This window comes from Lycorma delicatula, chromosome 4 (assembly GCF_047948215.1).
Source record: "Lycorma delicatula isolate Av1 chromosome 4, ASM4794821v1, whole genome shotgun sequence".
Lineage (NCBI taxonomy): Eukaryota > Metazoa > Arthropoda > Insecta > Hemiptera > Fulgoridae > Lycorma > Lycorma delicatula.
In genome coordinates, this window is record NC_134458.1 from 83,259,984 (window position 1) to 83,285,344 (window position 25,361).

At 30.4% G+C, this 25,361-nt stretch overlaps 1 protein-coding gene across 1 annotated transcript; it reads left to right on the plus strand.

The window, feature by feature from the left end:
* Positions 1-1,504: 1,504 nt before the first annotated feature.
* LOC142322886 (glucose dehydrogenase [FAD, quinone]) lies at positions 1,505-21,289 on the plus strand. Its single transcript, XM_075361979.1, has 3 exons — positions 1,505-1,654; positions 15,515-15,666; positions 19,735-21,289. The coding sequence occupies exons 1-3, from the start codon at positions 1,505-1,507 to the stop codon at positions 21,287-21,289; spliced, it is 1,857 nt and encodes a 618-aa protein (XP_075218094.1).
* Positions 21,290-25,361: the final 4,072 nt, after the last annotated feature.

The window sequence follows — 25,361 nt, forward strand, 5'->3', positions numbered from 1 at the left end:
AGAACTTTCATCTTATTAAGGATACATGATTTTAATAATATTCCTGCAGCATACATAATCTGTGGTATCATGCATCTCATGACCACCCTTATCATTAAATTTCTTAATTTTATCTGTTTATCACGTGTGGTTTGCCTTCACCTTCTTTTAATGCAAAGTTTCATTCCACTGTTATTACTCTCACACTATAACAATAAATTTACAAAACATGCAGTGCATCCGGCATGGATATGAAGATCTATCATTATTATTATTAGAACATTCAATCGCATTACTGCCATCATCATGAGCTGAGGTATACTAAATGGGTTTGTAATATAAATAAATTTGGTCATTCATAATTAATATGTATAATTAATTTATTCACATTTACCGATTAAAATACTTTTTTTTTGTTCTTGACCGGTTATAATTATTCTGCGCCATTTTTTAAGATACATCATCCTATGATAATGGATTAAATATAAATAATTCCTGCATTTCATGTTCTCTTAAATGTAATTAAATTTAAATATCACTTTCTGTATTTTAATTTTTTTTTGAAAGATTTTTTTATGACAATTCCTTGTTTAATTTAAAGTATTAATCTCATATTTGCTATCATCATCAATAAAAATGCTTTAGACTGATGGACTGAGTAAAAAAGAGAATTTAAGGAAACTATAAAAGGGTCATTAACGTAAAATAAGAAATAAGAAGACGTTCAAATTTACAAAAATAATATTTTTACAAAGATTAATTAAAAATGTTCTGAGTACTAATGTATATTTTAATATTCATTGTTTTATAAATTTCATTTTCTGATCACTCGATTACCGAATTAAGTAATCATCGGCGTATTTATGTATATCTTATATAACTGTCTTGAACATGTGAAAATAATGAAGAAATGTTTTTATAAATATAGGTCTGGAAATGCTTTTTTTTCTAGTTATCTTTTATTCCCCAGTAGTATTAATCGCATTCCTCAAAAAATTTCCATCTGTAAATATATATATAAAAGAAAATAATAAAAGAAGAAGAAAAAATTAAAGATATTTTGAATTACAGAAAAGTTGATATCATAGATATTCAATTACAATGTTTTTTTCTTTTATTAAAGAGTGTAAACTAAGTAGATTGCAAAAACAAATATATTATATTATATATAATTTTGAGAACGATTTGAGAAAATTTAGAAAAAGCTAAAGGGATCAAAATTACTTCAAAAGAAAACATATTTCCAAGTAATAATAAATATGTGGTAATATATTAACTGACAAAACATTTCTACGCACTTCTGAATGAAAACTGACAGTAGTGTAAGGTATGGTATAAGTTTTATTTTTGATTTTCTTTAAACCATTGTTGTTTTTTTTTTATATATGATTAAGGGTATCAAAAAACAAATAGAATTAAATAACATTCCTTTAATATAGTACCATTTACTCATATTAATAAAGTAGTATGTAATATATATATTTATATAATTTATATATATGTGCAGAATGGATTAAAGAAAAGAATGCCACCTATGCTGCCTCTGATCGGGGCTGGAGGGATCAGCACTTCAGCATGGATGACAGTCTCTTTAGTCCCTTTGTTTTTCATGGCGTTTACCTTCCTAAGATACACAAATGTGGATCCTGAATCAAGGCCAATTAATGTTAAACAGGTAATAAAAGTAAATTAATTATATTTACAAATTTATTACATTTTTTCTTTTATTAAAACTAAGTACAAAAACATTCAGAAATGACAAGGTAAGAATTCACTGAAATTTGGATATCACAAGAGTATACTTTTAAATATTTATCCTTGTATTATAATTTTCTTGTATATTATTTCATTTATATGATTTTAGCCAATAATAACTCATTTAAATTTAAGTAATCCTTGCAAATGCATTTTGCATACCTCATTCACAGGACGAGTGTGAAATTAATTAATCACCAATATCGGTAAACTTACCAGAAATTGAGCTTAAAATTTAGCCTCTTATCAAATGACAAAAGTTGAAGAATATTTTTACACTTAGGAGTTTAGCTATTTTCTTATAAAAAGAAGAAAAATCATCTTTTCTAGATTAGCATGTTAGCTGTGTAAAAAATTTCTAAAAATTTATATAACTTTAACCATGTTCTTAAATACCAGGTCTAAATTAAGGGCATGCAGGTTCTCACAGTTAGCCGGGCAGAATAGGTTTAAGCAGGAGAGCTCTTTCAGCTAAAAATTTAACCATCGTTACAAAAAACAGTATAGGATTCTATAAGGATAACAGGAATGTTTGCAAGATAAATTTAGTTCTGCTACTACATTTGTCATGTAGAGATTCCTCCTTTTTTGTCACAATCATTGCTTTGACTGATGTTTCAGATGCTTTGGTGAAAATTCAAAGTGATTGTAGTAAAATAAAATAACTTCCTGTCTGACAATAACACAGTCATGTTTTTATCACAATTTATTACAGCCCTCATCAATTTCCATATATATACATACATACATACATATATATTTACTTCAGAATAATTTTTTTTACATCGGATATTCAGAACCAGTGCTAGGGGAAAATCAAACATGAACAAATATTAGAATATTATTTATGATCAGGAGGGTACAACATGAAGTGTAATAAATTATTTATTCTTACTTCAAGTGATGATATTACTGTAACAATATATAATGAAATTTATGCAATTTACTTCATAATTATTAGAAAAATCACAATACGACAATACAAAGAACACTGGATAAAAAAATTTAAAACATGTTATAAAAATCGACTGTGTTACAAGGTATCATTTATTCTTTGCATTATATTTATTCGTGTTCACATACGTACAATATTATGACAGTATCAATTTGAGTGATCTAGAAACACTTTTGTAACAAAATTTAAAAAAATGTCAAACCCGGTAAATAATCATTAACAATCTTTCATTACATTAAAACCCTATCCAGCAAAGGTAATGAGTATAATACATTTTTTCTTGACAAAACGGGTACATTAATTCGTACTTTCTAGTAAAGTCCCGGTCTTTAGTAGGCTGTGGCTAGTAAAAGCGTAATAGTCGAGCTACTTTCTGAGAGTAACGATCACTCTATAACGAGGGTACAGTATTATTTCCGAACATTTTAAACGCTTAGATAATGAATCGTACAGAATACCCGGTCGCGTAAATAATGAAGCGAACAAAATATCTAACTGTAACTTATTTAAATTGAAAAAATGTTATTTTAATATTTTGGAGTCTGCTAGTAACAATACAAATTGTTGCTAGTAAAGCTTTGTTACGTTGTTTAAAACTTTAGGTAGGTTTACTTTTAGTACCCTGATAAAGACGAGTCATGTTATTCGTTTGATGTTTCGTTCAAGACTAAAGAAATAAAAAACGATAATCAGATAAAGAATAAAAGAAATTATAGGTTCACAGGACTCTACAAAATACAGAAAAAAAATCATTACTTGATGTCACGTCTGAACAGCGAGTTTCTGCGGTCAACCGGTAAATGGTGTCACTAGTAGGGCAGAATATTTCCTGAAATTTTGCGGGCTTGGTACGCAGATGATGAGCGACAATTGGTCCGACTCCATGAAGATAACGGGAAACCGCTTCACTCCTCGTTTTCATTACCAAACCCGGTATTACGTGTTTTTATCATGAAAATAACTAAGGTGACTTGAGCGTTGGGAAGAATCGCCTACAACCTTTGTGGTTACGGCAACAAACATACGAACATATACGTACATATTAAAAGCGAAGATACAACAAGAAAAAATTACAAAAATTAAAATTTATACATATAAATACATACATATAAAATATATTCATATTTTAATAAATTAGCGAGTAATATAATAATGAAAGGATATAAAAATATTTTAACTGGTATTAATATTTTATCTGGAGCCGGTGAAAAATATATGCAATAAAAATGTGCGATAGTCGGACAGTTGAATGAAATTTGGACCGAAATTGCACAGAGAAAAAATAATAATACAGCAAAAATAATTATAACTTTCACCTTCACATTACGGTTACTGTCATACATCGTAAATCATAATTAATTTCGAATGAGTTCAGTGTTTACATTCTTTATATGCCCGCACACAGTAAATTTCTACATAATTACTATTCTGCGACTACATAATCTTTTTATTGTTAAGACCAAGAACCGTGAAAATTAATATAAATTAATCTAACTCGCACAATAAAGCTTTTAAAAAATTACATCGGTAAGACTAAAATAAATTTTGAAAACTCTAAAATTTTGAACTTCCTTTTATTTAATTTCGTATTATGCTATTCACAAAAAAAGTATACGGTTTCTGAGTTTATTTAATCGGAACCGGGCCGGTTCAGGTACGATGGCGTAATTTATCCGAACGATTACTTCAAATGCAGCGGTAACATAGGGACTGAAATCGATAGTCTGATTTCGGTAATCCGGTATTATTTCACGTCAGAAACCAAATAATCACAAAGCCATTAAAAAGCCTGCTAGTAACTGTTGGAATTACAGATCACAATGTAGCGGTCGAATGTACGATATATCCGTATGAAACTGTGTAAAATACCAAAAAAAAATTCTATATGCCTATTTCATAAGGGTAATGATAGATTCTATACCACAGGGAAAACGGTTGTATATTTTATACACAAGTGTTTCATAAAAAATCATCGACAGAAATGTACCCGATTAGTCTATTAAAAGATTACCGAGAAAATTAATCGTACGAACAAACAGTATAGTTCTTACGTGACCCAGTACTTTTTTTTTTTTTAGAAAAAAAACATTAACTTTTCAAAAATTATTCTAATAAAGTTGACAAGCGGGATCTAATTCAAAATTTTACTGAAAATATTCGGTTATCAGTATTCATTTGTAATATCAATACGTACAGAAATTTCGCGTATTCTACAAGAGACTTTTTTTTTAAAATTCAACTACCAAAATACTACCCAAGTTATCTTACAGGTAGTGTAATGGAATTTTAACGAGTAAATGCTCCGTAACAACTTAAGTTCTTTAAAGAAGCGTGCATCCCAGTTAAAGGAAAAACGATATTCTTGCTTTGATTAACCGTTAGATGTTTGAAATTCATCTCTGCATATTATGATGATTTGCGGTAGACTCTCCTCAAATCCCGAGTGATAGTAGTTGTAGTATAGTAGTAGTTCGGGGCAGTATGCGAGCTCTTTTGTGTTCAGCAAGTTTTCGGTGTTTCTGTCCGGTCGACAGATAAGAAATTAATCCTTATCCTTGCGGCATACGCCGACAAACGGCCGCTGTTGCGGATAAAAATATATACGGTTAACCTCATGTTTTCTGCCCGAGAAGCAGGATTTATCTATTTCAACTTTTTTCCCGGTTACACCAACCGTTGCAGGATTTTGAAGCGACGAATTTGCGCAGTAGATCTTCCGATCAGTTACATGGTTAGACCGGCTCCAAACATCCTGACTCGTTACATAACATAATTTTCTGAATACAAATGGCGAAATTTATGGTTAAGAGGTTGTCGACAATTTAGATATTAGTTCGTTTGACATTTCTTTAAACGCTATTACTTATTTGAAATAACTATAGAAAGTATACAAAATTAATAACAATTAACCGCTAAAATATAAAAGATAACTATAACAGAAGTTTGGTAGTTGTAGCGCCAGGTTGCGGTGATGCAGGCGTTTTAGCGCCGTAAGTCGCAAGGGATGTAGACCACCTTCTTATCTATTTCTCTTAATTTTCCTCACTAAAATATGATTTCAGTCGTTTATATCTCTTCCTGTAATGCACTCCAGTTGCACAGATTAATGAACCGCCAATTTGATTTTTAAATTAATCTTAACAAAAATGAAATAAAAATTAGACAAAATTTGAATTGAAATCGAAGTACAACCGTGTTTATCAGTATATCCTTGATGGATTAACTGTTTATTTTTCAACCGATACTTTTCAACAATATTTTTTTATTTTTATATTTACATTCTGATTTTATTCAACTGTGATGTGACCACTGACGTTTTGTAAAATCGATAAATTCCATACATCCTATATTGTAGAATTACACAGTAGCAGATCAATTAATTTTTCTTAAGTGTATTCAAATCTATCTTATTTCTAAATTAATTTTTTAATGAAATAACTTTTTTATTTTCCTAATAATCTCTTGTTTAAGAGAAATTAAAAGAATAATTTTGTGAATGGGTGGTTATGGTGATAAGAATGAAGCATTTATGAAAGGTATACGATTTATTTAATGACAGTTTTTCCAACAGACTGCAAATAACTAAATCAATTTCTACAAATCAATAAAAATGTTAGAAGAAACTGTTAATGTAACCGATTGTACTGGCTTGGAAAGGCTAGAGAGTAAAAATCATTACATATATTGCTTACTTTTGTTAGAGTAAATGTAAGTAACCGTTTCATTCAACAGTTTGGAAAGCTGCCGTTGATCATGAATAAGTAGTTTTTTTATTAACACAGCTCTTAAATATAATTAATAAAATGTTTAAAGCTACAACTTGTCAAGAATTTCAGTGAATGATACTGGATCAAATACTATAATATTCTGATGAAAAATCTTGATGAATAAAGTACATACAAATATAAACAATAACAATTACACTCCTTTTTGGATAGCTGTCTACAAACACTAGTTACATGAATAAAATTGATCATCTGATCTATCGAATGATAGATTTGAAAAAGATCTATCAGATGAATGAGTTGTTTTTGAATAATTTCAAATCTATCAGATATCAAATCTATCAAATAATCTATCAGATGAATGAGTTGTTTTTGAATAATTTGCATCTCAACGCTTCATTCTGAATGATTCAAAACCTTGTATCTCATACATTAATTCAAAAACAAATTATTCATCTGACAGATTTTTCAATTGTTTAAAATTTATTTAAACATATATATGTATATACATATTTATACAGCCTATGACACTCCCAGTAACGTAAGGATTCCAATGCGAGGTCATACATCTAAATCGGTTCAGCCGTTGAGCTGCTACAATGGAACCAACATACATACATACACCCTAAACACATTACACTCCTTTTTGGGCAGTCGTGTAAAAAACAATTTCTTAACTTAATCTGAAACACTTACAAAACAGAAACGCTTACATAGCAACAGACCAATAAAAACATGCCACACTAACGTGACTGACACAACAAAACAAACCCCATAGTAACTTTGGACTTTGGATGGAAGTAGAAAACAAAGGAAAGGACGATGGAACAAGGTGAGTATGATCAACATGCAGAGGACTGACTGCCTTTGGGAAATTTGGGTAGCTACCTGTTTTGCCTTCCCTCACATTGCAGTATACATAATGATCCTTCTACTAATGATAATAGATCTGATCAGCCCACAACATAATTCATTACATTTGTAAGACCAGGAAACCAGTAGCCGATGGAGCAAGAATTTCTTTAATAAAGGCTCAAAGGTCCAAATAAAGGCTAAGTTTCTGATCAAAAAAATCTGAGCCTCCTACTTTTGCTTTACTCTAATTTATCCCAGTACATGTCTGGTGACTGCAGATATACTTAGTATTCTTAAGACTTTTGGACTAATCTCTATTTACAATATCCTTAAGAGAAGTATTACCGATGTTTATACTTATGATTCTCAGGAGTCCTTCTTCGTTTTCCTGTTTAGCCTCCGGTAACTACCGTTTAGATAATACTTCAGAGGATGAATGAGGATGATATGTATGAGTGTAAATGAAGTGTAGTCTTGTACATTCTCAGTTCGACCATTCCTGAGATGTGTGGTTAATTGAAACCCAACCACCAAAGAACACCAGTATCCACGATCTAGTATTCAAATCCATGTAAAAATAATTGGCTTTACTAGGACTTGAACGCTGGAACTCTCGACTTCCAAATCAGCCGATTTGGGAAGACGCGTTCACCACTAGACCAACCCGGTAGATATCCTCAGAAGTCCTGAAAAAACTTGTGTGAACTTTATGTAAGTGTTGCCTTTTCTCCCATGAACAACATCTAAAATTAGCCAGTTTACAGCTAGCATTCCAGTCTATTCACTGAAAAGAATCATTCATATTAACAGTTTGTTATTTGATAATTGTTACTTATTCTAGTTATTTATTTTTTTATGAAACATAATTATTACTGAAGTACCACACAATTATTTTATTACTGGGTAGACTTTGCACAAAATCTTTCAATTCAATTTTTGAGCTAAGATAAACACTGATTTAGTTTCATTCAGAATCACATGAACAGATTTCACTAAAACTGTCTGAAATGGACTAAAATGTACCAAAAAGCATAATTACTTAAAATTATCATAAAAGGTTTTTATGATATACACTCTGCAGACTAAAGAATAAAAACAGTCCAATATCATGGATTACACAGAATATAGGAAATGTAGAAAAGAAATGTAAGATAGCGGAATATGTATTCAATTACTTCATTGATATGGCGCAAATTTCTTTGAAATGGCAGTGAGAACTCTATAGAAGGTTTATACAGAAATTTAAATGGATTTGAGAGCTTAATATGAACCTTAATAAGATGCTTAGCTTATGAGCTTAATACGATATATCAATCTTAATAAGATTGGTTTAGAAATTTTCTATATGTAACACTGCAGTATCCCTCCAGGATCTGAATCACAGTACGCTTAAAAAATAAACGATTCTAGCAGTTTTATGTTGCACTGATGAAAAGAATCCAGAGACAACCATTGCTGATCAAAAACTACGATAGCTTTCTGTAAAAGAGAGATTTTTGTTTTACTCAAAAAAATGTGATAAATTTTCACATTTATGGTTATTCTATCATACTAATAACAGTATAAGAGGACAGTAAGATGATTGCTTAGTATTTAATTATTTTTAACTATAATGTTACAAAGTGAATCCCTGCATACACAAAATAAATGAGTCTGATAGCCGAAGTATAATGAGATGGTGGCTTATAAATGTCTCAGAGAAGTATTTCAGTAACCAAAGAATGAGAATATTTCATACCGTAGTCAATGAACACTCTCACCTGATGGTTGGTGAAGTAGAAAGATATCTACACTTCCTGTAGATCACCTTTCCATAACAATATGAAAAAATTGGTACTCTGCCTGTGGTTAATATGCTACGCTTATATATATATTTAAGAAGTTTCAGTTCGTTTAATATGTCTGCATAAATATTTTAATTTTTTTTGCAAATAGAAATGCAAAAAGAAAAAAGAAAATAGGCCATAATATTACAAATGTAGTTTATTTCATTTACTCATTGTTCAATTAATAAAAATTAAAAAATGTTGAATGTTGGCATTATAATCTTTATATTTCATTAAAGGTAGCATGAGATAATTTTATTTATTTATAAGTGAAACATTACAAATGAAATGCAGTAGATGTTTAAGTAATTTGTACTTATAAATAATCTTTAATGGCATCAAAGTTGATAATATGCTTCTTAATTCTCAAATGATTGATTTACAAATACCGCACAGGGAATAATAGTGTGGCTATTGTAAGCTATGCATTCTAATTTTATTTGTATTATTAATTCTCTAGTTAGTAATATACAGACTTAAAATGAAAATAAATACCACTTTGCAGAAAGCAAAAGAGTAAAATACGCCAAAAACTAGTTTCCTTAAACATTTAAGACTCTGAGCTATGAAAACTTTTGGCAGCTAGTTGCAACTTCCCTATCCACACAAATGCACGCACGCACAAACACACACACACACACAATATATAAATGTTGGATTATATATTATTATTTAAAAAATAAAGGGAATAAACAAATAGTTATTCTACTTCAACAAACTGGATAAAAATAGTCTGCTAGCAGGGTATTTTTATACAGTGACCAAATTTTCTTTAAAATCTGAGACAAAGGATAGTGGAAATCTATCAGAATAATCAAAGTATATGGTATTCGGCTGTGCAGTATTTAGGAGTGTATTGTTGTCTTTGTAATGTCTTTGTGGAAATATAGTGTCAACATGAAGCACAAGATGCAAGGCACTAAATGGAAGTCAAAATAGAATCTGCTGCAACCCATTATGTTTTTTTTAAGCAGACATAACACTTTCAATCATGTAAAAAATATAATCAAAATATAAAACTAATCATAAGAAATACTCAGGACACAAAATTTGGAAAAATGTAAAAAATTCACGACACTGTTAATACAATAAAAGATTAATTGCAGTACGCTACATGTTATTGATAGGTATTTGTTATAAATAAGCAACTGTTATAAGCAACTGTCTGTATTTTTGACCGTTTCTGTGAGGGATAAGTGAATAACAACAAATCTTATGTGATTGAAGAACATTTTTATATTTGTTATATAATGCTGAAATTGATTTTTAATTAATTCATCACAGTAAATGTATTCAACAAATGTTCATCCAAAGATGTAATGATGGAGCACACACTCCTCTTGTGGTATCAGCTATTCTAATTACCCAAATTTCTCTGTAGGGCATACAAGAAGTACTTCCAAACAAAGATACAACTAACTCTTAACAGCACTCACAGGAAACATAAAAGTAATCAGCAACATATAACGTTGACGTGATAATTATCGATACAAATCAAATCTAATAGTATTTCTGATCAAGTCATAAATATCTCTTCCAGATTTGAATAAAAATACCATCAGCAATAACTCATAACCACAATGCAACAATGAAAGCAGTAGTTTTCAACTAAAAAAAAAAAAAATTAAATACAAAAATACTACCTTAACATTTTAAAACTGGTTCAGAATGTCATTAAAATAATTACCTCAGTCAGAACCCCCCAAAAAAAAATAGACAGCAACACTTCTCTGCGCTAACACCAACATAAATCACATATATGTGATATAATAAAGATATAAAAATGTTTTTCAATCGCAAAAAGCTCTTAAAAGAACATCACATTTAAGAGGTATAAGTTTCTTCTTTTCTTCAATTTGGATGCGGTAAGGATAATCAAGGATAAGTTAGAATGGAAGTTTTGAGCTATGATGAAAAGAAACTAAGAATCACAAATACATTTCACCATAATTATTTAAATTCCAATGGGAAAAATCACGAAAATATCACCATAAAAAAAGTTCTTTTGGTAATAAAAGTTTCTACTCATTCAAAAGAAACAGAAAGTAGTGTGAAATATGGATCATAAGAAATAAAGAATAAAGAAGTATAAACAAAATGTAAAATGGTTATATGACATACGTGTTTGAATATTAGATTAATAGTGTAAATAATCTTGAAATGGGAACAAGAACCCCAAACTAGGAGTGTTATACAATTACCATTCCTATAATCCTAGAAGAGATTAAAACATATTCAGATACAGCAGTCAGAGGATCAGTTTTAGAAAACCCCTGAATGTTCTGGGAGTTCTGAAACTCCCTGAATGTGGCTCGCTGAAGTAACTTGTCTCATCAAATTTCCAATGGTCAGACTTAATTACTGAAGATTGCACTTTTCCAGAAATGAATTATAGTAATTTTATCAAACATGGCCTGTTGGTACGATTATATAATTTAATTAAAAAACCCATTTACCAACAATTTTTTAGAGTAAGAATTGTTGGTATGGGTTTTTTAATTATTAATTAATTAATTAACGTAGATAAATTCTAACTGCGGTACAAGCCACATGTTAACTTTTGAATGGTTTTAATTTACTTAAAATTTTAACATTAATTCATACATGAAGGTTTAAACTTTGTGCAAAAAAACTAGCTGGTTGGAGTTTGCTTTGCTCACCTAACCGTCAAGTCCAGGGACCTTCGGCTCCAAGGACAGAATTTAATAATGATAAATAATAATTAAAGTATTCAGGCTTTATAGAAACCTGAAAAGAAACTAAATTACAAAAGACAGAATAGTAGTAACTATGATACACAGTAGTAATAGTAGTAACTAAAGTACACAGACTTTTGTTTAGGAAACTCCACCAACCTATTTCTGTAGTCATGGCAACAGAATTTTTAACAATGAAGTAAAAGGATTAATTTTTTTTCTTAAAATATATTTTTAATTCACAACTTCAACCCCACGGGGGCTAGGGCCACGATCTGTGACTTTAAAACCTTCCCTGGGATAACAAATGTATCCTAACAACAACCTGTTGGTTGTTCTCACATGATGCTGTTACAAACAAACAGACAGACAAACTTTTGGAATTATTTATAAGATAAAAGAAACTATGTGGTTCAATATTACAAAAACAGTTTAATAGAATATTTCATTACAGAAAAGTAAAAAGACCCTTTGAATTGATAATGTGGTCTATTCAAGTGATGAATATCCTTATTCATAAAACTAGGTTGTTAAGGCCCCCTACACATGCAAACCTGTATGTACAATAGTTGTGTTCATACATATAAAGCCCCTACATTGAGCCGAGACTTGTTAGAAAGCAAAAGTATGTGCAAACATTCATGACAGTGTAGGGATGTAGGGAGGTGGAATGTTTAGACAACCTATTCTACAAGTAATAACCAAAAACATTCATACAAAGTTTATTGTTTGTTTCCGATGTAAGTGCAAACAATACTGAAAGTTTAGTGTGCAGCAGAGAAGGTACAATTTGTATGTACATTCACATACTCGTACATATAAGTTGAACAACTAAACCGTATGCACTAGGATATTAACAGGATTGCTCCACATGGTATTGTTCTGTCCATCATGTCACCACACAAAAAAGTAAGTGCTGCAGTAATAATATTGATTTTATATAGTAAATGTAACAAGAGGTGTAAAGAACAGTTGAAAAAATGACCAAGTTTTTCATATATGAATTTGTTAAATGAATTAAAAGTTTCTGCACAAGAGGATCTGAAAACCTTTTTGTCAATGGATGAAGAAAGCTTTGAAATTAACTGGATGTAAGAAGACCAATGATAACTAAAAAAAATACTGTAATGAGAAAAGCAATCAGTGCAAAAGAAAGTAACATTGAGGTTTCTTGCGACTGGTAGAACATTCAAAGATTTAAAATTTTCATGTGTAATTTCCCCCCAATCTCTAGAGATTATTATACCAGAAACATGCAGAGCTATATACAAAATGTTATGGAGTAAATACATGCTAGTGAGTTTATAGTAATAAAAAACATATTTTTAATATAAAAACATTTAATATTACAATTTATCTGTTTATCTGATTTTAATTTTTCATATATTTAATTATCGATTATCTCATTTAAGATGTGTCTCGGAAAACGGATTTGGCATACTTGCTTCAACGTTCAGAATTTTTCATACCACAATTAATTTAAGGCCGAAACTGTTGACGACATCGTATTAGCTTCTTGAGTGTTACATAACTTTCTAAGACATAGGGCAGGCAATCCTACACTCCACCATAAAGTTTGGATTTAGAAAATACAGAGAATAGTGAAATAAGGAGGAGTGATCGGAGGAATGATCATCAGTTTACGAGTCTTCATGTAAGCCACTACATGCTGCAGAGGAAGCCAAACAGCTGCGACTGTATTTTTCAAAGTACTTTAATAATGAGGGAAATATTTTGTGGCAAGATCAAATAGCATAACTTTTTGTACTTAGTACAAAACTAAACTTTTTATTTATTCACCATTAAATTAAAAAATTAACGAAACTTTTATAGATAATTTTTGCCACCGACTCTCTAATTACAGTAATAATTCAAAGAATTTACAATATCATTGAAATATATATTATATTTCAACATAATTGTATACACAAAAAAAAAGAAAAAATGTAAATGTATTTTTTGAAATATTTAGAATGATTAACTAAAATAAGAAAACCTCACTAACGTTTTCTCTGTTATTGTCTCCTTCCTCTTCTTGTACTTCTAGTCCATCTCCATTGGGATCCAAAGAAGATATACTTTCTCATTGTATTTCCTGGTCCCCATTAAATAAAAGAAGGTCATAGTACCAGAGATGGGGCTCATACACATCTTCAGCAGAAGCTCCACTGCGCTTTGAGTCAATTCTCTTCTGAATGTGGTTAGTAAAGAATTTATTTTTCAGATGACCAGATCTTTATCGGCGCTTGGCTCAGTTTCCTTAATTTTTTCTACCATATTGGAATAGGCGGTGTTCTGTAGATCCCTGTTGCTAAATTCCTTACTTTACATCTTCCAAAGACAAGGGTAACTGTGATATAGCTCAATAAATTCTTTAGGATAATTTCTCATGTCACACATTTTAAATTGTTGATTAAAGAAAAAAAATTAATGAGAAAAAAATGGTATTTCAGATCTTTATCTGAAACATCACTAGAGAAAACAGCCAACCACTTCACACCAAGTACTATGCAGTAAATGTATGAGTGACAAAACCAAATCTGTCTTGGATACCACGAACATGTTTATACACGCAAAACTGTCATACAGATATCATCCCTGGATGGATAAAACTGTATGTACACACTTATTACACCCAAAAAATATGATGAGTGTAGTGATCTAACATGTTTGTACAAACAAAATGCCAGAAGTAAGTATGCACATACAAGTTAAAGTTATTTTTACATGTTGGTCATCTTGTTTGTACAAGTAAGTATTTTAAAACATATAAGCATGTGTAATTTCAATACATGTTGACACCAACATCTTTCAGGAAGTAAGTATTTCATACATGATGCATTTAGTGATTTGGTTTTTACTTCCTTGATCTTGTTTGTACATACAAGTCAAGTCATATAAGATTGTACATGTAGGGGCCCTTTATATAAGATTGTATTGCATTTAGTATGACAAACAGCATGACCAAGTTAAGATTGTAGCAAGAAAATATGTGAACTAAAGATCTGTAAACCACCAGTTGACTCAACAGTCATAATGTTACAAGTACAGATGGGTTGTTAGCATATATAACAGTTGTTCATGTGTTGCGTATTAAGCATTGTTATTTTCTTTTATTACTACAAATAAATATAACAAATTTTTATTATTATAATTATTTTTATTCAATGTAGATATTAATATCTAATGTTGCATTGTTTATTACAGAACTTTCAGTTATTAAATTTAGTCTTCCGGTTTTTTAAAAACTTTTCTATCTTACTGGTTTTTTTTGTATTTATTTTTCAATGATTAAGACAAGACGAATGAGAAAACTGTATATTCATAGCAAAGGTAAAAATAATATTTTGATAAAGAGAAAAAAAATCAGATAGATTACTTCATCTACTTCAATTGCAAGCTGGTAGTTCACATCTTCCCCTCATGTGAAGTTAAGTTGATTGTACTGTAGATAGGTATTGATTAATGCGCTGTGTCAATTGAGTTCTGATACAATTTAATTTGGTCATGCAATAAATTGTATTGACATTATATCTGGTAATGGTATTACTAGTAGTAGTATTAAATATAAAATCACATTATATTGTATTTTGAAGTTAATCCAGCTGTTTTATCATGTTATTTAATTAATATATTTGTTATTGATTATAAAAATAATTACTGTATTACATAAAAAATTGTGTTTTTATGTCTGCTATAATTCGGTTCTATTAAATGTACCAGGTGCTACCACAATACGATTTCATTGTGATTGGAGGTGGTTCTGCTGGAGCAGTTGTTGCTAATCGGTTATCAGAAGAAAAAAACTGGACTGTTCTATTACTGGAAGCTGGAGGTGATGAAACAGAAATATCTGATGTTCCTTCCCTCGCAGGGTAAATATAGACTAGATTTTACACAAATCAGTATGAAATAAATTCGTTTGTATTACTCAGCAATTAAAAGTTTTAAAAGAAAATATTTTTCATTAATGAAAACAAGTAGATGTTTCTCCACTAATGGAGCTTCAATAATGTCAATTTTAGAACTGTAACTTGAATTGTAAAAATTCTGAAAACAATTCTGATGAAAATACAGACACCCCTAGTAAGTAGTAAACTATCATAAACCTTTATCAAAAAATGTTTGTTACAACAGGTTCTATTGTTATGAATTATTGTATGTACAAGTTTTCTTCAAAATACAAATGGATTTTCTTCAAATACAAAATAAAATGACAGCTTATGTTTAAATAACATTCTATGGGCTTTCTTGTGTTGTAATTCTTTTTCTTTTATTTATTTTCTTATTTACAATCTGTTTTCAAAGCAACCCCATGAAAACAAGAGTTACTATTATTTTATTTTTTCATAAATAACAATACATTGAAAGTAGTAATTAATATTCAATTATTATTATTATTATTACTGCAGCCATAGTTTTATTGAAATTGTAAAAATTCAAAGGAAAAACTGCTGCACAGTTATGAAATCGCCCAAACAAATTTAAAAAAAACTTAAATCTAAAAGTAGGTGCTCATTTCATTTGCTAAGCAATTATCATCACTAATAAATGAGGAAGTAATATTAAAAAAAAAAAGGAATGATGTTAATATAATTAAGCAATATTAGTTTACAAAAAACTGATATTTCTGCCAGCAAATTAAAATCAAAACAACTGTCGATCATAAAGCAATTAGTTTCATTTTAGGGAATTTCAATTTAAGTGAGAAAGTTAGCTTAAAATATCTAAAAACAACTGAAAACCTTCCACTCAGAACAATGATGAGCACACCATAACTTAATGTGCATCCCTTAGCTAGGGTTAGATAAGATTAAATTTATATCAAGAAGGATGGAAATAGTATAAGGATCATTCTCTCCCGTGAACAAAATCTAAGGAGGGATTATAGTTTAATCTTCTTGTGATAGCAGACTAAAGTCTGCTATCACTAAGTCTGCTAAAAAGCATTACTGATAAATTAAAAATTTTATATGCTACTATACATATAAGTCCCCCATCTCACTTAACACTGAAGTTTGTGCATGACTTTCAATAAAGTTTAATATTATGTAATTATTCCTGTTTATAATACTTTTTTTTTTTTAACTTTCATTTCTAATAGTATATTGTGTACATATACATACATTAGTGACCAGTTTACAAACCACTCGTTAACATATTCTCTTTATCGCTTGCCTAAAAAATTCCTCGTTGGGGGATGACACAAACTCGAGAAAATCTCTGCACTGGCAGTTATACAATCGACCGATCGTACCGAGTAAATGATTGATTATGAAACGGATTAAAAGATCTAACGCCGATACGAAAATCGATTTACATCGTAATACAAATAAAAAGTACCTAATACTCATCAAATAAAAGATAATAAAATTATTTGATACGCGGACGCAAAGCCCTTCAAATAGCCCTAGAGTAAATTAAAATAGAAAAGTATAACTGTGTAAACGAAAATAGTAATCGTAATTCGAATGATAAATAGTTCGGCTGATTATTAGGTAAAGATGAAATTTCTCATATATCATAAGCCGCCTACTACACAAGTCGATTTTATTTGAATTAACGTACATGTAAGTCGGCTTAGAAAGTACTGTTGCTAAACTAATAAACAATAAAATATCTAGTTTATAATTTTCTCTTTTCTTAGTTCCGAGTCGCCATTCCGTTTTTGGAACAAGACGTATATCAGGAACGATGTCTTATACCGAGATAATACTGTAAAATGTATTCTAATGTCACAAATTGTTTTGTAATAACACCTGAATTTCATTATGTTCGTGAATTAAATATTCAGGTCGAGCGGGGGTTAAGATTAACAAAAATGCTAATAAAATGAAACAAAAATAGTAAGAAGATACAAAAAAAAAAATCTGATAATATGATTAATAAAATAAGTAACTGTCATAAAACCGTGTTATCAACCAAAAAACCGTATACTACAAGTAAGTTATCCAGTCAATAGAGATTTTTTTTTCTAAATTATTAGTAGAGTTTAGCAACGTACATCGGATTGTAGATTAGGGTAAGTACTTGTTTATATGTGACTGGACAAAATTTTCGCTAATTTGGCAAAATGGCGGCCGTTTAAAGAAGGCGAAAATCGGTTTTTCAATTTTATAGGCCAAGGTAAAGTTCCTAGGCGAAAAAGTTTTAAATAAAGGTTGTAGGCATTTGCAGAACCTGTAATTTGAGCTCTTGAACGTTGAATTTCGTTAATTAGTTATTGAAAAAAAGCCGAAAACCCGTTAAAAATGGCCGTTTTTCGCAAACCCAATATATATTGCAAAAATAACGTTTTTACTATTTTTACTGTCTAAAAATTCCGAATTCAATGAGTGGTTACATAAGAAAATTGGTCTATTCATTGCTGAGATATTGCAATTAGTTTATAAAACGACTCTTCAGACAACGGCAAATAGTTTGGCTTTTAAGGCCTTTCTCGTGTCCATTTCAAGTGCAATCTATTTCTTGTCTATCTTTTTATCTATCTTCAAGTCTTGTACTTCTAAATGGTGAAAAGTTTTAAACCAAAAATTAATGTAAAACTTGCTTAAACGTCTTCGAAAAAATGAGCGAAAAATAGAGCGTGCTCGCGCGGTAGTCGTGGAGGGGGAAGCGGTTTGCGACAGTCGCGCCCGAATAAGCTGAATTCGTAACTTCAAATCGGCGGAGTGCGAAAAAACCCGCTCTATCTCCGCGAATTTGGACGGATCGAGACCATTTTTTTTTTTAAGTTTTTAAATTTGAAATTAAAAAAAAATTACGTTAAATTTAATGTGCTTTCTTGAAGCAAAATTTATGAACGGGTCTTAGGCGAAAAGTACTCGCACTTGCTAAAAACGTCTAACCCAGTCGGTTTATTGCGTTACTACAGAAATCTATTCGTCTTTAAAAAATCTTAATTTAGTTATTTTATTTCATTTAAGAGTAGTTAGTTGAAGCAAGAAATAACTATATCCGTACGCAAACGAACCATTTTTCTACGACTCTACGGTATGACGTAGTAAGACACACCGATGCCGTACTAAATGAGACCATTTTAAATCATATTTGTGTTATCTTTTATATGAACAACCACAAAATAAAATTATATTAAGTCGGAAAATTTGATCGCCTGTAATCACGTTTTGGTCTCCGGAATTCTCATAATTTCTTTTACGTATCTTTACTTAGACTTTACGTCACGGTTAAGTTATTTCACCCAGATGAACGTTCGTTAAAACTTAAAGGTGAGTTTGCAACGTTCTTTATAAATTTATAAAAGTTAACGAACTAATGTAATTACGTACTAAAAATTTTTAGAGATACAAGAACTTCGCCTCGGTTATTTACACGAATAATTTTGTCCGATAACTTTTCAAACACAATTTTTTCAGTCTGAAAATGCTAATGTAAAGATTACGTATTATTTTAACAAAAAAAAAAAACCTGTGAAAAGCATTTCTAAATTTTACACTATAAAATAAGTTGTTGAATCGTAACATTCTATTTTACTGCGGCGTTGAATTAAATGATACAGCTAAACGAAAAATAATAATTAAATTATTGGAAGAATAAAAGTAACCGTCTGAACTTTATTATATTAAATGTTTTTACATAATGTTTTTTTACACTGTACAAGAACTAGAAATGTGAAGTAATTCGATATAAAGTCACATTATTATTTTTACTAAAATAAAAAATGATCAGCATAGTAGTTTAATCGACTAATAAAATAATTACAGTTTCAAAATATATACGGTTTAAATTCACCAAGCGGTGTACCATCTCTGCTTCTTTTTAACGTTTACTATTTAAATACCGACCGATTAGGTGGGCGATTTAATTCTTAAAACGTCAGATTACTCCAGTTAGAAAAATATTACCGAATTAAAAATCTATTCTCTAATGCAGTTTTCATTTTATAGCCGAATTTATTCATAATAAATATATTGTGTTTTCAGGTACCTACAGATGACGGATTTAGACTGGCAATATAAGACATCTCCACCGCCAGAAGATACCACCTACTGTCTCGCTATGAACGGCAACCGCTGCTTCTGGCCTCGCGGCAAAGTGCTCGGAGGATCTAGCGTTCTAAACGCGATGATCTACGTTCGAGGAAACAAACACGACTACGACCTTTGGGAAGCTATGGGAAATAAAGGATGGAGTTACAAAGAGGTTTTGCCGTATTTTCTGAAATCAGAAGACAATCGTAATCCGTACTTAATTAGAACACCGTACCACAAAAACGGTGGATATCTGACGGTACAGGAATCGCCTTGGAAAACACCGATGGCCGTCGCGTTTGTTAAAGCCGGAGAAGAATTAGGTTATCTTAACCGAGACATCAATGGAGAGAGTCAAACAGGATTTATGATCGCTCAAGGCACGATCAGAAGGGGTTCAAGATGTAGCACGGCAAAAGCTTTTTTGAGACCGATACGCTTAAGAAAAAATATTCACATTTCTATGTACAGCCAAGCGACAAAAATAATTATACAGAAAGGAGAAAAACCAAAAGCGGTCGGAGTGCAATTTATAAGAGACGGTAAAAAGCAAACGGTTCGTGCCAGAAGAGAAGTTATTCTGTCGGCGGGTGCGATAAATTCTCCGCAGTTACTGATGCTTTCTGGAATAGGTCCGGCGCAGCATTTATCCGATCTAGGTATTTTTGTAATTAAAGACTTAAAAGTGGGTCACAATCTGCAAGACCACGTAGGTTTAGGCGGTTTAACGTTCATCATAGATGATCCCATAACCTTCAAAAAATCAAGATATCAGACGCTTTCTGTAGCGTTGGATTATATTCTTAACGAGCAAGGCCCGATGACTTCACTGGGTGGAGTGGAAGGACTCGCTTTTGTAAATACGAAATACGCGAATAAAAGTATCGATTGGCCGGATATCCAATTCCACTTCGCCCCGAGTTCGGTCAATTCTGACGGAGGTGAACAAATAAGAAAGATTTTAAATCTACGCGACAGAGTGTATAATACCATGTACAAACCGCTCGTTAATTCTGAAACCTGGACGATACTCCCGCTCCTTTTACGGCCGAAAAGTTCCGGATGGGTCCGTTTAAAAAGTAAAAATCCGATGGCGCATCCGATAATAGAACCTAATTATTTTTCTTATAAAGAAGATGTCAACACTTTGATCGAAGGGATAAGAATAGCGATGAACATATCAAATTCTTCACCGTTCCAGGAATTCGGATCGCGTCCGTTGACAACACAGATGCCGGGATGCAATAAATATCCGTTCGATACGGATGAATATTGGGAATGTGCATTACGACATTTTACCTTTACAATTTACCACCCTGCAGGAACATGTAAAATGGGCTTAGGCTCAGATGCTGTAGTCGATCCTAGATTGAGGGTGCACGGTGTCGACAGACTGAGAGTTATTGATGCTAGCATAATGCCGACGATCGTGAGCGGAAACCCCAATGCACCTACGATAATGATAGGTGAAAAAGGAGCCGATATGATCAAAGAAGATTGGTTATAAATCATTATTTTTATTTGATAAATTCAATTAATGATAGAGAGACAATGAGAATGATTGTTGAACAGTTGTATGTCCATGCTAGTACGAGTGTGTCTGTGTATGCGCACTCGCACACACACACACACACAACCATTTTTCTCCTTTGTGTATGACTTAGCATCCATGTGCATTTTCTTTAATGTATGACAGGGGAGATTTTTTCCATATTATTTTTACATAAATTAAAGTAAAATAGAATAAAAAACCATTAATAAAAGCTGTTGATGAAGCAACCTGTACTTTTTTAAGTATTTACATTTACAAAATTTTTAACAGCTCAATTTCCTGAAATGTTATTTCTTATAAACTGCATTTAATTTATTTCTGTTCTTTCTGCAAATTGGATAATTTGCGGCAATAAATTTATTTATCATATACTCTGAGAATTTGGTGGTTAATACAAATCAACTCATTGTTTTTATATCATGGAGATTAAATCAAATTAAAATGAAAATTAATTCAACTACAGTTACTAATACACCATTTATACGTCTTACAAAACATTTATTTTATTCTGCCATGAGAAATCAAAACTTTAAAACAACTACTATTTTTATAACTTCTTTTTTTTACATAAAAAATGTTAAAGCAGCCTAACCTCCCTTTAGGGGTTTTGCACACCTGTCTAAAACTTTGTTTTCAATAATAAAAATAATTAATCATTTCAAAATGCGATATAAAAATTTAATAAGGATATGTAAATATCATTATTATCATTATCATACTTATATCTATTGAGATTTTTTTTGTGAACTGGGTACATTCAATTACAGAAGTTGTAAAACTTTAATCTCATATTGGTAAATAAACAATTATGCTGGATTATAATGATTGCTTCACTGTTATTATTTTTAAGTAGTTAGTCGAACAGGTAAAAAAAGAACTAAGACTTTTCAAACTCAATCTACTTCTGTTAATATAATACTTCTGTGAATGGTACTTAATTTGTTTCTCTTAACACATTTGGGGCTACGTATATGCTACTTAACATGTTCCAAGAATGTAAAGGTTTTATCATATACTGCCATGCCATTCTTAATAAATATATTAAACAATTCTTAATAAATAGAGAATTATTTCTAGTATTATTTTAAACATAAAAAAAATGTATCTTTATTTTCCATTAAAAAAGCACTTCATTTATCCATCAGACAGATATTGTCATCTACTGTTCATCTACAATGAAGGTTTTTATAAATCTTAAAATCCAGATTTTGTAGAATTTTAAATAATAAAGAACCTCTAATTTTTACTTAACATCGATCTGATAACTAAATTACACTAGATCAAAGCTGCATCAACATCTATGGTCATTAGCCACAGTACACCACCTACAAAATGCAGTGAAACATTGCCAGTATCACTTAACTTCATTGATCAAAAGGAAATGTTTGTTGAAAGCGACTGCGACAGTCGACACTTACCCTTAAACACACCATCAAATTTCCAGAAGGCTATGTTCTGAGATGTTCTGCAATCATCAGATAAGGGGATGTATTTTTCAGTCTTACTCTCTTATCGACTACTTGACCGTCATCCATTCTCTGAGATTTCATTATAAACAATAAATCTGCTATTAATGTAACAAACTGATACTATCATTCTTTATTCAGCACATTAGAAACTAAACCTTGAATAATTGTAATCAATTCTACCCTTGTCTTCTCTGTTCAATTTACGACGAATAAAATTGTATGAGTAAAGTAAATTAGGTTTATTATCTATTTTAATCACTGCAGTAAGTGATTCACTCAATGAAGGTTGAACCTTCCACTAATCAATCTGGTTATATCAGAAGAATGCAAGATATTTCAGTAATTAAAATATTGATTATTAAGGAAATTTTATACTTACAAAAATCACAACCATAAGAATCCATTATTTGTTTCAAAACTAATAAAAATATTCCTTTCAGGAACTATATCTGAACTTTTAAGTAAATAAGAAAAGAGTTGGGATAGTTTATAAGATTGCTTATTAATACTTTTCTCACATCAATATTTCTAATTCTTAACATACTACTTCGTTTGCAATTTTTTTGTTTACAAATTTTGCTGAAAATATATTAAAAATAGTTTACCTAAATTATATGAAATATAAGTTCACAAAATGAATTAGTGGAATAAAGAAATTAAGGTTTAACAATACACTTGATATTAAAATAAAAAATTAAATGAAAATGCTTACATATCACTTAAACATTTTCTCCCAATACTGGACACATAAAACTTATAGTTAATAAGCATTTGTATTTACTGTGCAAATTACTGGTCAATACTCGCATTATATCTTGGCCTTTTTTTTTGTACTAAGTATATTTACTCTTACGTAGTGATTTAGGTTTTTCAACTTCTTTGTGTCTTTTTTCATTTTTATTTGTTTTATCAGTTCCTTTCTTCAGCTAGGTAACCTTTGAATCTTTCATGTAATGTTCTTATGTGCCATACAGAGTTCATTTTTCATATATATGTTGTTATACATATTCTAAAAAGAACTGAGATTTTTTTTTGTTTCACATCCTTTTGAACAACTGAAAAAGTATACGGCATGCCATGTATGTTAGTTAAAAGTAAGTTTATATTTTTTTTGAAAAAATGGAAAATGTACTGGAGAATCAATATTACTTACAAAATATACTAAATAATGAGCAAAATTGGAAAATCATTGTTCCATATTTGAATGTACAGTAACACATATCAGAACTGCAAGAGATAAGTACATATTTATAAATCATCATAACTGAAAGAGAATATTGAATAGAATATTTTCGTATGTTGAAATACATATTTCAAACAAATATTTACAAATGGAAGTACATCCAGTCCTGGGAAATCCTTACAATCTAGCAGAGTACAACAGGCATGAGATTGTAGAGTATTCACCACACCACATAAAAAAGTTCTTCATTACCATCTATTTATCAAGAAATTGGTTCACGAGATATGAGGGAAAAATCTAATTAAAACTAAATTTTATTCAAGGGAATTGTTGGGATAAGAAAACAAGATGCATCAGTGCCATATCACTAAAAACAGACACATTTGTAAATGACATTTTTGCATGATAATGAGTACTGAGAAATGATTTGCAATGATAATTACTTGAAATGTAAACCCATTATTAATATTACATTGTGTTTCATCATGCCATTCTGTGAATGCAAAAATGCCCTGTTAACATTTTATCTGGTCTATAATGATTTCAATAGCTACATTAAAAATCACTTGCAATTGATTGCTAAATTTTTTTTACTGGGATTTTTACTAATATAAAGTTTTAACTTACAAAAAAATGAAAAGAAAAAAACAGTATAATGCTTTACTATTACATTTTCATGCAACTAATTTTCTTTACTGGATTTTATTTTTTATAATGTAAACTTTTTATTAATATATTTGATCTATGGTGAATTTGTTTGTTTAACATGCTGTTTTCATTAAATATTGGGCGGTTGCAAATTTTATGTTGTTGAAACATATTGAGATGTCAGTTTTTAGATGCTATATATAAAATTTACACATTATGGTTAATGTTTGTAAGTGTGTCCTTTTTCTATGACATTATCTGCAAAATCTGATTCTGTTGTTATGTCTGGTGCTTGCATGTTTGCTTATGTCTATGGATGAATGTACATCAAATCTGTCGCATGTAGGATCTAATGCTATCAGTTTGGTTTAATTGGTATATACTTGGGTCTCTGTGTATACAGTCTGCATTTTTTTTTTGTATTCTGTATGATCTTGGGTATTTTATTTATTGTTCTGAAGTAACAAAGTTACCTTTTATCATGAAAATGCTAGAAATTTTATGACTGTTGGTTGGTTATCTCAGTGTTATGTATTTTCTGTTACTATCTTTTTGATATTTTTTTTTATGTAGCTTCTCTAAAGTGTCATTTGGTTACCTGAAATAATGTGCTACATAAAATAACAGAACATAAAAATTTGATCTAAATATAACCTACCTTCACCAATCACATGAAACTGACTAGTCTACTTGTTTCAGTAAATTACCAACTGTAATTATGTTTAAA